The sequence below is a fragment of the Leucopleurus acutus genome (assembly GCF_964270905.1).
Source record: "Leucopleurus acutus genome assembly, chromosome: 20".
In the NCBI taxonomy this organism is placed as follows: domain Eukaryota; kingdom Metazoa; phylum Chordata; class Mammalia; order Artiodactyla; family Delphinidae; genus Leucopleurus; species Leucopleurus acutus.
In genome coordinates this window covers 199,764-212,625 of record NC_139162.1, presented here as the reverse complement: position 1 = coordinate 212,625, position 12,862 = coordinate 199,764, and the positions used below count along the sequence as shown (strand labels likewise).

The 12,862-nt window shown below is 59.5% G+C and overlaps 1 protein-coding gene across 1 annotated transcript; it reads right to left on the bottom strand.

The window, feature by feature from the left end:
- On the bottom strand, positions 1–6,978 carry DBNDD1 (dysbindin domain containing 1; the record flags this gene model as incomplete). The annotated part of the gene is made up of 4 exons (XM_082862539.1): positions 1–158; positions 881–1,021; positions 1,185–1,331; positions 6,948–6,978. 4 exons carry the CDS (start codon positions 6,976–6,978, stop codon positions 1–3), a joined length of 477 nt encoding a protein of 158 aa, XP_082718665.1.
- Between the last annotated feature and the right edge of the window lie 5,884 nt (positions 6,979–12,862).

The window sequence follows — 12,862 nt, the reverse complement described above, 5'->3', positions numbered from 1 at the left end:
CTAGTCCTCCTTGGGCCTCTCCACGGTGAGAAACGTGTCCACAACGGCAGGCTGCCGCTCGGGGTCACCAAAGGGCTGCTTCTCACGGTTCTGCTCGGCCCTGGTGCGTGTCCAGGAGGGGGAGCGCAGACAGCCGGCCCTGGGCAGCGGGTGTAGGCCTGGTGGGAACACAGGCTGGGGTCAGTGTGGCTTGGGGTCCCAGGTCACTCCTTCAGCTACTGGGCTGGGCCCATGTGTGCCTCCAGCACGGCGTCGGACCACACGTTGGGGTCCCCTGGGCACCAGCAATGTGTACACGTGGGTCTGGGTGCGGCCCGGCCAGGGGCTTTCCTGTTGTCCCCAGGCGGGTCCCCGTGCGGCTGAGGCGCCTGCCCTTGGGGGTGAGCCTGGCCCGGAGCAGGTGCCACTCCCTCCCCCCCCCCACCCCGCCTGCATGGGCAGTGAGCCGGGAGGGGGGAAGGTCCCTGGGCCCCCATACCCCTGGCAGCTCCCGTGCCGTTTCTGCGGCCTGCGGGCTCCAGCCACTTCCCGGGAACTGAGCTGAGGAGGAGCTAGGACTGGTGAACACCACCCCCTTCGTGCTCTGCCTACTTGTGATTAAACCCAAGTAGTGAATTCTGCTTTCAGTGGGACTGTGGCTGTGGCCTTACGTTGGCATTTGAAAAGTGAAATTAAGGAGGGGTAGAGAAATCCCTGAGAGCTGGCAGATAGGTGTGTGAAGTGCAGAAATGGTGAGTGAAATGGTGCCGTGTCGACAAACACTTAAACACGCGTCAGAAAGGAAATCATTTTCCAAAATGGGTCTCCAGGGAGCGGTGCTGGGTGGCCTGAGGCCCCAGGACCTCCCGCAACCCCCTCCAGACCCCGGCAGCAGCCCCACCTGCGGGCGAGTCGCTGGCCAGGTTCTCGTCATCCGAGTCGGCGAAGACCTCGGCCAGCTCCTGGTCGGACATGTCAGTCAGCTCGGTGAGGTCCAGGAGGTCGAAGTGCACCTCCAGGGACGAGACGCTGCTCAGGGGCTCTGGGGGCAGAGGGGTGTGTCAGCGGGGCCAGGTGAAGGCCAGTGCGGTGGGAACGAGGTGGGGCTGGCCCATCCCCGGCACCTGCTCCCGGGGGCGCACCCGAGGCCCAGGGACCCGCCCCTGGTCCCAGGGGGCACGCTGGGACAGGTGGGCTGTACTTACGCCGCCTCTCCGTGACCTGCAAGAGACCGGGTGCCGGCACTGGGACGCCCACCTCCTCCTCGGCCACAGGTGAGTGGTTGCTGGTCCCCGTCCCAGGAACGGGGGTGCCCAGGGCAGCCCTTGGCACCTCGACCTCCTTAACTACCCCTGCAACAGAGAGAGCGTTACCCGGGAGGGGACTGCGGTCTCCCACCGCCACCCCCAGGACGCAGGCTGGGAGGACTTGAGAACCTGGCCCATCGAGCCCTCCCTTGAGGCTGTGGGCAGTGATCGCAGTGGCCAGGGGTGACCTTGGGTCAGGAAGCCAGACAAGGGGCAGAGGGCTTCTCCGAGGATGCTGCCCTTCCCTGTAACCCTGATTTCCAGACCCTTTGCCCTGATTACTTGAGCAGGAATGACCACGGGTCTCGCGGGGACACTTGCTGGTCCTGTCGGAGACCCCAAGACACCAATACTGTCACCTGTCTCCACTTTCTGGTCCAACCTACGGGCGGGTGGCCGTTCTGCATTTGCTTGCCCTTTGGTGCCCTTTAATCCAGAATGGCCCCGGCTCACGTGTCTGTCCCGTGTTGTGTTTGAATCCACATAACACGTTCTCAGATGAAACGAGGACAGTGGCCACAGCAACCCCTCCCCACCGACCACACCTCCGGACTGGGGATGTTACTCCAGGGTGTTTCCTATGCAATTCTTGTTTTTATGTAATGGCTCATTTCATGTAACTTTTTGTCGGGTGAGAGGCGAGGCCCCTTGGGGATCTGCTTGGTGGAGACAGTGCCACCCAGGGGCGGGCCCTCCACCCCACGGAGTGCTTGCTGTCACCAGGGCAGACTGCTCCATCCACACCTCCTACCAGCTCCTCCCGAGTGTTCCAGGGCCCTCTGCCCCACACAGCCAGGGGTCCCTGTCATCTGGCCGGCACATGCCCTGAGGCAACGGGACCCCTGGCTCCCTGGCGTCCCCACTGCTGCTCTCTCCTGAGCCCCCCCCCCGGCGACAGAGACCCCACCTGCCCCCAGCTGACCCCCAGCTGAACCGGTGCTCAGTAAAGAGTGAGGAATGCCCTCCGGCTCCCTCATCAGTGTGGCCGCCCATCCCAGGGGTCCAGCGCCGAAGCCACAGGAGCAGCTGCCAACGGGGGGCCCAGCAGGGGGGCCCAGTGCCGACAGCTGCCAGTGAGGGCTGGGCCTGTGTGGCCAGCAGCCTGGCGGGCCGCGTGGGTCTGGAGGGTCCCTGGCTGGGTGGGATTTGCAGCTGCAGAGCTGGCTGGGTCGCCCCTGGCTTCTAGGAGGGAACCGCTCCCTGGGAGGCGTGGCTGAGGGGAGGTGGGCCTGCCAACTGGCGGGGCCAGCCTGGCTCTGCCCTGTGCTGTGTCATCACTCAGGGCCCAGGGCTGGCCCGCTGGACTGGGGCTGGGGATCTGGTTTCCACCTTGCTGCCGCATTTGGAACGTGGTGTCTGAGCATCCTTGGAGGGTAGGGTTACACACCCTGGTGTCCCGGCCCCCCCAGCCCAGCAAGGACACCTTCCCGACCAGAGGGCACCGGAGCTGGGGGTGGGCGGGGAACCTCTCCCGAACATCAGAACCCCTGCTGAGGGTCGAAGGCCCAGGAAGCCCTTGGGGACCTTTGCTCTCTGCAGGAGTGTTCTGCTTCCTCAAGGCGGGGCGGCACAGCGGCCCGGGTCCCCCTCCCCAAGGGCGCATGCGTGCCTGGAGTGTCCTGCTCTGCTTCCACACGTGTCCCATCGTGGTGGGTGCCTGGCTGGCTGGGGGCTGCAGCTAGGTGCTGCCATTTCTCTGGAGCCTCCCAGTGGGGCAGGTGGCTCTGGGTTAATAACAAGAATGACAGTGGCTCATGGTTTTCTGTGCCAGGCAGAGTGCCAGCAATATGTTTTCCAGCTGGTGTCACAACCAGCCACGAGGAAGGGACAGTGAGTCTTGGCCAGTAACACCGAGGGGTTCAGCTTGTTGAGTGGGAGCTCTCGGCCACCACCTGCCGGCCAGCAGAGGGAGGGGAGACCCTGACCTTGCGCCCACAGGGAAGCTAGGCCCTGACCGGGTGGAAGGGGACTTAGCATAAAAGGTGGGGCAGAGGCGGGAGTCTCTGCTCATAATGGCCCTCTCTCACCTTATCTAGAAAAGAAAGCGCTATTCACCTGTGCATCCGGCAGATTCCTGAGCCGGACTCGGATGGACAAAATAGGGGATTCCTGCCCTCTTCTGGTGGGGCAGGGCTGGGGAGCCCTGGGGGCTGTGGTCCCGCTTTGGGGACAGGTCTGAAGGAGGGTGGGAGCTGGGTGATAGCTGGGGAGACAGCACCATCAAAGGCCCTGAGGGGTGCGTGGCTGCCTCTGAGGCACGGCCGGGGTGGGTGAGGGCAGGGGGACACCGGTGGGGAGACACCTCTGGCTGCTCTCTGAGCTGGGAGGGTTCCGAGCTGAGTGGGACAGCCTCTACCTGCATGTTTGTGGGATGGGATGCAGTCCAGGTGGGAAGGAGGCAGTCCACAGGTGCTGAGATGGGGGCAGGGCAAGGAAGCAGGACCTCCTTCCCCATCCGGCCTTGGGTCAGGGGGCTGGGTATGCAGATATGCCTCATTATAGATCCTAGGATCCAGGGGTCCCAGACAGCCCAGGACAGACCTCCAGCCCCTACAGGCACAGTGGCCTTTTGTACTCATTGTAAGAAGCACATTTTATCAAATTTCAGCATCCCTGAAACAGCAAACCATCTAGTCGATGGTGTCACAGAGCCAATGGAAAATGGTAACGGTGAACTTTTAAAGTCACCTTATGTCTACTTTCTTATTCTTTTCGTCTCCCTTTGGCAGTGGTCTGGTCTTTATTTTGTAAATCCTGGTGTCCTGGCCTGTGTCAAAGCTGTGTGGGAGAGGAAGAAAAAGCAGAAGATGCAACTTTTGGCATCAAGGACACTGATCTTTTGGCTGGAAGGATGTGAAGGGAGCAGGACCTTTGCTTGGTCCTTGTGCACAGTAGGTGCACCATAAATGCTGGTTGAATGAACGAGCCCGAGACCCCACCCCAGAGTCACTAAGCGGCTGTGCTAGGAATCACCTGGGTCTGTCTGATACCCTCTCGATAAGCCCTTGTAGGAAGAAGGGAGAAGTTCTTCACGAGTGAGACCCCCTGCTCTTCCTGGGGTGTGAAGCAGAGGAGTGACCGATCACACAGGCAGGCACAAGGGCAGGGGTCCTTGGCAGCCGGGCCAAGCCGTAGGCTGGGTGGGTTCAGCAGACCCCAGGGTTGCCCAGGCCAGGGCAAAGGTGAGCGGTGTTTCTGACGCCCCAGGGTCAGCAGTGGGCTAGCAGCCTGGCAGAGCCCCCAGTGAGGGAGTGAAGCCCCTGGCCCCTGCAGGGGGCCTGCTGCCCTGCCCTGCGGAAGCAGCACCCGCGTGGGGAGACTGGAACTGGGGGCCCGAGGCCTGGTATGAACGCATATGATAGTGTTACCCTGTGCTACGCTGCTGACCTATTTTCCAGCACGTTCGTGCCAAGAACTTGGCCCAAATCTCAAGTTCCCTGCTGTGTGCCCAGGGTTTTGCCCCAAGCATGGAGGAGGTGCTCTGCACACACCCAACGCGAATGAGTGAAATAATGAAGTGAATGAATGAATAGCATAAAAACCAGCATGGCTGCAGGGAGGGAGGGATGGGCATCGTCCCCCGTTTCCCCAGCCCCTGTCCCTGGAGTCCGTGCTCCTCCTTGGAGCATTTTGAGGATGCCGGGTGGGCCCCATCTAGGCTCAGCCCCCGCAGGGCAGGGCCCAGGCCTCTCTCTCCCAGTCGGACAGACTTGGAGGTAGGTGGGCTAGAGACTTGGTCTCCCAAAGGCACCTTCGAGAAGTGCACCCCGTCCTCTCCCCTCCATGTCTGTGCACTTTGATATTAAGAAATTACTGTTAATTCGTTTAGGTGCAAAAATGCTGTTTTAATTATAAAAACCTTATCTTTTAGAGGTAATTTCAGAGATACTTAAGGATGAAACAATATGTCTAGATTGGCTACAAATTACTACTGAAGGAAGGTGGGTGCAGGCGGTGAGGGGCGGGGGGGGGACTTTACCATACTGTTGTCTCTACTTGTGTGTGTGCCCCTCTCTCCAGAGTAAGTTCCAAAAAGTCAGCGAACTCAGAAAATGACAGTCACAGCTACCCACGCGTGACGCCCCCATGTGGGCAGGACGTGGCTACGGGGTAAGAAGCGTGTGAAGCCCACCTCCCGCTGCTGTGGCCCAGCCCCACCACGGTGCCTGCGCAGAGGAGGTTCCTGGAGCACTGAATGAGTTAGGTCTCTGGGGCTCCAGTAAGTGACGTTCAGAAACTGAAGGGTCGTTAAGCTCCCCTCCCTCAGGCCTGCCCTCTGCTCCCTCTCTCTGCAGGCAAGGCGGGGCCTCCACTGAGAGAAGGGGACACGGAGCTCAGAGGGGCCTGGCTGCTTTGCCGGCATCCCCAGCCCTTGCTCTCCAAACCTGCCCCATGAAATCCTCGCAAAGGCGCTACCCGGAAGCCCCGGGGTCCTCGTACTGCCAATGGGAAGAAAAAGCTGAATCCCTCCCACAAACAACAAAACAAAGAAAACCCACACCCGCTAGCCCCTGAGTGTCTCTGGTGGTGCTCGGAGGGAGCGTGACATGGGCCCCTAGACAGCCGTCTGGAATGCACCTACCCAACTCAGCCTGCAGACAGAGCAGTAGGTGGACCCATTTTGGTCTCTGAAGCAGGCCACTGGTGTGGCTAGGGGACCCCCAGCGGACCCCTATGTGGTCTCTGGAGCAGGCCACTGGTGTGGCTAGGGGACCCCCAGCGGACCCCTATGTGGCCAGAGAGTGGCTCCCTGGTATGGGACCTCCAGGGAACCCCGGGTGCATCTGGGGCCTGGCCGGGTGGGTGGAGGAGACCGGCAGTTTGCATCCAAGTTCCGAGGCCGATGGCACAGGAAACCCCTCCTGAAAGGTTCCTGGGAGGTTCCTAGGAACTTGTCCTAGGAAAGGTTTCCCTCCCACCAGGCCAGGGCCAGAGTAGGGCCAGACTCCTAGGGGAGAGGCCCCCGGTACATCTCTACCGTCCCGACAAATGGCAGGGGCCGTGAGGAGGGGTCACTCCGTGCACACCAGCCCTCCCAGATGTGTAAGCTCCTGGGCCTCGCCCCGGCAGCCAGCAACCCCTGCCGGCGTGGGAGCCCCCGCAGGCGGAGCCAGGTGCACCCCCCCCCCCCGCTCTGAGCCCCTATCTCAGCCTGGTGCCCCGAGGATCCCGGCCGCGGCCTCCCCGCCCAACCCCCAGGGAGGCTCGGCTGGGCCGAACAAAGCAGACGCGCCGCTAGGAGGGCAGCATCCCCCCCACGCCTCGCTGACCTGGATCCCGACTCTGGCCCTGGCACGCCCCATCTTCCAGATCCCCGGCTCCGCTGGGAGGGGGCTCAGGACCAAGCTCTGGGCCAACCACTCAGGAGCGCGCCAGACACCGCTGCCCGGGTCGGGAGCGCGGAGGACGAGGGGGCGGGGACGCGGTCCGTGCGCCCCCCGCCCAGCGCTGGGGCCGTTCCGGGCGGTGCCCCCGCTCGTCTTCCCGGGCGCGGCGCACTAGGCTCCCCCCGCTTCGGCCCGGCGCAGGGGGACTCGGAGCTGCCGGTGGGTCTTCACGGCCCCGGGGCGTGGCCGATGTGTGGGCCCAGGGGGAAGGGGCTGCGGGCCGCTGCGGGGAAGGCGCAGCTCGTGGGCTCCCGGGGGCTGGGGCCGCACTCACCTCCCGGGCTGGCGCCCTCCGGGGGCTCCATGCGGCCGGCAGGGCCTGGGAGGGGCGCACGCGGCGGCGTCGTCACCCGGCCCGGGCGCCCCTGCAGCTGCGGCGGCGACTCGGCCCCGGCTCCCGGCGCAGCGCATTGGGGCAGCAGCCGGGGGGCCGCGGCGGCGGGGAGGAGCCCGCGGGGCGGGGCGCGCAGCTGCTCCGGGGCCCTGTTACCTCACCCCCCCACCCCGTTCTCCTTCCCTGGCCCCGCAGCACAGGTGCGGCCCCGCCCCGCCCCGCGCGCGCCCCCTGCCGGCCCCTGCCCCTGAGGACCCCTCCCACGCAGAGGCTACCCCCTCCTGCAGAGCCACCCCGACCTGGCCGCGTCCCCCAACGCTGGCCCGGCCTCTGCGGCCCCTGCGCGCGCCCTCATTCAGCAGCCGCGCCTACTTCCGTCCGTTCACCCCCGCAAATTTGTGGGGCGCCAACTACGTGCCGGCGCTCTGCGGGGTATGGAGGGGCGGGCCTAACACCCTAGGGCCCTTAAGCCAAGAATTGCAGATTGTGATAAATGCTATGGAGAGACAGGGCGAGGGGGCGGGGTGGGGGGCGGCGAGAGCGTCTAAGGGCTAGGCTGGGGGCAGGGGCGGGGGTGGGGGGGGGAAGGGAGGTCAGGAGAAGGAGGCGGGCAGAGAGGGGGCCCCCGGAAGGAAGGCAGGCAGGGTCTGGGCGTGCTGAGAGCACCAAACTGTTCGATGGAGCCCCACTTCCAGACACTGGACCCTGCACGAGGCCCTGGAATGCGGCTTTGTGCCAGGCCCTTGGTGCATTAATTCTCCCGGGGAATCCTTAGAAGACGGGATCCTGATTTTCCAGGTGAAGCTGAACACAGGGTAGGCAGCCGACCAGGGTGCCACAGCCGGGCGCTGGAAGCCAGAAGATCCAAATGCAAGCCCATGGTCTGCACAAAGGCTAAACAAACCAAAGAAAACCGTCAGGGAGACAGTTTGTTCCCAGCTGGGTGTGGAAAAATCCGCAGAGGAGGGAGGTGAGTATGAACTTGGTGTTTGCAGGAAAGCACCCTCCTAAAGGCAGGTTGTCCATACAGCTTCAGCCAACAAAGGGCCTCACCACCTAGTCCAGCTCCAGTCATACGGAGCCCATGGCCTTTGAAACTGTCAGTCAGTGAGGCAGGCTAATAGTTCCCATTTTTCTTTAGTTTACAAAACAAACAAAAACAAAAACTGCTAAAATGATCTCATGATCCACGAGGACAAGCCGCTGCAGTTTGCACTCCGTGCCACTCCAAGAGGCAGCTCAGCCCCCTGGGGACAAAGCTGAGCTGCAGGGTGGGTGGTGGGGACATAAGGAGGTCAGGACAGTAGGTGGGCACTGCCTGCTCAGACTCAGCTGAGGTGGAAGTTTGTATTGTCTCCAAATGGTCAGAGCAGTATTTCTGATTCCCTGTCTTCCAGAACCTTCTGCTCCCGTCAAGACATTCCCTGTCTGTGCCCCTTCTGCTTGAACCTGGGCAAGCTTGTGGCTGCTCTGGCCAATGGATGTGGCAGGTTGCTGCCATGTGACTTCCAAGGCTGGGTCTTAAGTAGGATTCACCTCTTTCCGAAGGCTCCCCTGCAACCTGGCCACTCTGTGTGAGAAAGCCCAGGCCATTTGAGGGGCCACTTGAGTGTTTTCTGGCCCACAATAGCCAATGAACGAGAGATAAGGTCTCAGCCAGTAGCCAGGCATCAGAGCCTGCCTTTGAGCCACCCCCAGGGGGTAATACGTGGAACCAAGGTGGGCTGTGCCCACCGAGTGCCAGCCAAGTTGCAGATTCATGGGCAAAACAGATGTCACTGTATTTCATTTGGGGGCAAGCTGTCACACAGCCATAGTAACTGTAACAGTATTGGTGTTTATTAATTATCCCCATTTGACATATGAATAAATGGATACAGACGGAGTCTTGTCAAGGGCATCCTAGCTGGTAAACAGCAGGTGATCTGACTCCAGAGGCCAGTGCTTATTTTTAACTTTTCATTGAAAACATTTTCATGGGGGGCTTCCCTGGTGGCTCAGTGGTTGAGAGTCCTCCTGCCGATGCAGGGGACACGGGTTCGTGCCCCGGTCTGGGAGGATCCCACATGCCGCAGAGCGACTGGGCCCGTGAGCCATGGCCGCCGAGCCTGCGCGTCCAGAGCCTGTGCTCCGCAACGGGAGAGGCCACAGCAGTGAGAGGTCCGCGTACAGCAAAAAAAAAAAAACCCAAAAAAAACATTTTCATGTAAATCAACTATACTTCAATTAAAAAATAAAATTAAATAAAAAAGGAAAAAATCCATTTTCAAGCAGAAGTAGAGAGAATAGCACAGTTAACATACATGAACCGTCATCCAGATTCAGCGATTACCAACTCGTGGCTGATCCTGATTTTTCTGTACTTTCAATGCCTCCCTCCCTTGCTGGGTTGTTTTGAAGCAAATCCTATATATATTATGTCATTTCATTTGTAAATACTTCACTGTTTATCTCTAAAAGAGAGTCTAGTCTTCTTAAGCACTGTGTTATCCTAACATCCAGGCCTCCATCGAGTTGCTGCTGTGGTCTGAGGCAGTTTACCTGGATGAGCAGGTACGTGGGTGTTAGGAAGAGCCAGGTATTAGACATAGGTCAGTGAGTTTGTATGTATTAACATTTGGTCTTCGATTTTACAGGAGACTCAGATGCCATTTATCTGGATTTCCGAGATGCACAGCTTGATGCTGAATAAAAGTATCTCAAGCCATCCATGTGAAGAAAAAGCTCTTTTCTAAAAATCTGAACTCAAATATGAAAAGCACAGGTCGCTGTGGGTCTTATTGGGAGCCCAGAGAGCTGGCAGCAAGGCCTCCCTGAACTATGCATCTCTGCAGTGCACACTGATAAACCATGCTGTGCTGTTGACTTGTGACAGATGAATATCCTGTCTCATTATCCTGAGCTAACCCTCCTATTTTTGCCCTTTTTGTTGAAAGGAATTATTGTTAATGCATTTATTTAATTCGGGACTCCCAGCCAGACTTCTAAAGCAAAAAGCCAGTCAGCGTGAGGCACCTAGCGTATTGGGTCTGCAAAGTAAGTGTTAAATAATTATCATTACTCCATTGTGCTACCCAGCTGCGCTGTCTCACCTGCCAAAACCCCTCCGGGAGGACCCCACCTTAGGGGAGAAGACCCTTATCAGGCCAGAGGTTTCTGACACAGAGGCTCAGGCTCTTGTCTGCCCAGGCACAGTGACACCACCAGACCTCACAAAGGCCTCAGGGCTGCTATAAATAAATCACGGCTCTGTGCAATACAGTCCCTCAAAAGGGCTGTTCCTTTCCAGGACCGATCAGGGCTTGGGTGGGCAAACAGGAAGCCCCCCAGGCTCGTCGCTGTGGCTCTCACATGCATGCCCCTGTGTGGGTGCCTGAGCCTAAGCAAGCCCAGCTACGGAGGCACCTTTGTCTCCCACCTGAGCCTTGTTTCATCATTCACACCCTGCTCCCAAGGAAGCTCTCCAGGGAGAGAAGATTCTTCTCCATCCCCAACCTGATGGAAAAACATGACCTCTTGCAAAACCACTATTTAAGAAGATGCTAAAGTTGAGAGTGTAGAAAAAAGACAACAAATGGTGTGTAAGGACAGCACTTTGCATGTAGGTAATTGGGTGGTAGGAGGGATCGCAAATTCGCTTTGGAAATCTTAAAGTGGTTAGCAGTTTTCAGAGCAAGAGCTTAGGAAAGGAACCCGATGACTTTTTTTTTTTTTTTTTTTCTGCAGTGCGTGTCTGGAAACCTCTGGCAAAGTTTTCTAGTTTTTCCTCATCACAAGGACAAGACCTCTTCAGACAGACCAGTTAGTTTTTCCGAAGGGGAGACTTGCTGATTTCAAAACTTTGGACCCAGCTGGAACATGTTCTCTTCCCTACTTTTGTTTCTTCTGAGGGTTTGTGGAAACACAGCTATCTTCCAGCCTCAGGTGGGAGGAATCTTCAAAGATGGGCGGGGGTGGGGGTGGGGGTGGGGTGGGCCCAGGGGCAGAGCCTCAGCCTGAATTTGAATCTAATTTGGAAAACGTAGCGGTGCATATCTTTCCGGCACCTCCCGTCACTCACTAACTGAAATTATGCACGGTAGGACCCGTACGCACGTACAGTAAGTAAGAAGTGGATGGAAACAGTTCCTCTCACCTCCGTGGAGCTTAAGTTCTAGTGGGGAAGACCCGCAATAAACAAGACACGTCCCGCAACGAACGCGTTCACGGGCGTCGTGGAAATCTAGCTTGTGCATGACGCCCAGCTGCGGCCCAAACCCAGTGACTCAGCCCAGCGCGTTGCTAGGGACGCGCTCCCGCCGTTGCCAGGCCGTGACCCCTCGGGCGGACTCTCGCGAGGGTCCTCGAGACTTCGCGCGGAACCTAGCAGCGGTTGCCTGGAGACCGCGCAGCCCAGGCTGGGCTGGCGCGTTGGTCGGCGGGTCGCGGCCGCCGGGACTCCGGAGCCATGGTGAGGAGGGGTGGAGGTCTGGTAGGGTCCGCGCCGGGTACCTGGGGCTCGGGGGCCAGCCCTGCGTGCAGGAAGACCCCGGGACGGGAGGCCTGGAGCTCTGGGGTCCCGGAACTGAGGGCTTGGCGCTCTCATGGAGTCCTCGCAGGGAGGGCCCAGGGTGCTGCGGACCCTGGATCCCGGACCCCACACGCACCTGGAGCTGAGAGACCTGGGCTCTCCAGGATCCTGTGCTCACAGGGGTGGGTGGTCAGAGAGCACCCGCCTCCCCCGCCCCCGAGACCCAGGGCCCGGTGTGCACAGCGTCCAGAGCAGAGAACTTGGGTCGAGGGGCTTTCCTACCTGGAATGGAAGGCTCATTGATGAGATCCTTGGGACCTAGGGTCTCACCTGGCAGGGGCCTGGGAGACACAGGTCCTCCATTCTCTGGGGTCGAGAGCCCGGGGCATACCAGGGTGGTCAGAGGACCCTGTACACCGGAGGGTCCTGACAGCATGTCCAGTGCCCGTGGAGTCATTCGGGGCAGAGCTTCAGGGTAGAGGAACTGCTGTTTCCTTGGAGAGCCCGCGAGGAGTGAGGCCGGTACTGAGCAGAGCACGGCGACAGCTTGCTGCCTCTGGGGCTCTCCATCCCGGCCCCTCTCTGCGGTAGGGCTCACAGCTGCGCCACCCCACCTCCGCCATGATGTAGGGGCTGTCGGTAACTCAGTTTCCAGGCAGATGTGGCCATCAGCTGTGGGAGGCAGGGAGGATGCCTGTGTGTGCGGGAGCCCCAGGGGCTCTACCAGGCGGCGGCCGCTGGCTGACTGTCCCTGATGCTGGGTGGTGACAAACCTTCAGGCTCTTCTGATGGGGTGGACTTATTGGAGTAGAGGGATTGGAAAGAGGGCATTTTATTAGGAGTGAAGATTTCTGTGGATGGGTCTTTTGAAAGTCAACTGGAAAAGGACCACCAGAATACATCTACTTTTACTAGCTTGTGAGACTATAGGGTGATTTTCCTTTTTTTCTTTACGTTTTGTAAGATTTCCACAAAAATTTTTTTTTTTTTTTTTTTTGCGGTACACGGGCCTCTCACTGTTGTGGCCCCTCCTGTTGCAGAGCACAGGCTCCGGACGCGCAGGTTCAGCGGCCATGGCTCACGGGCCCAGCCGCTCTGCGGCATGTGGGATCCTCCCGGACCGGGGCACGAACCCGTGTCCCCTGCATCAGCAGGCGGACTCTCAACCACTGCGCCACCAGGGAAGCCCCACACAAAAACTTTTTTTGTAGTAAAAATGTTACTGAGTCACGTAGATGCGCGTACACACAAGCATGGGCCACAGAAACTTGGGAGAAGTAAAGGCAGAAGGATAAGGAAATTGGCCATCTGCTGAGCGGCCCTCGGAAGGGAGTGAGGGTGGAAG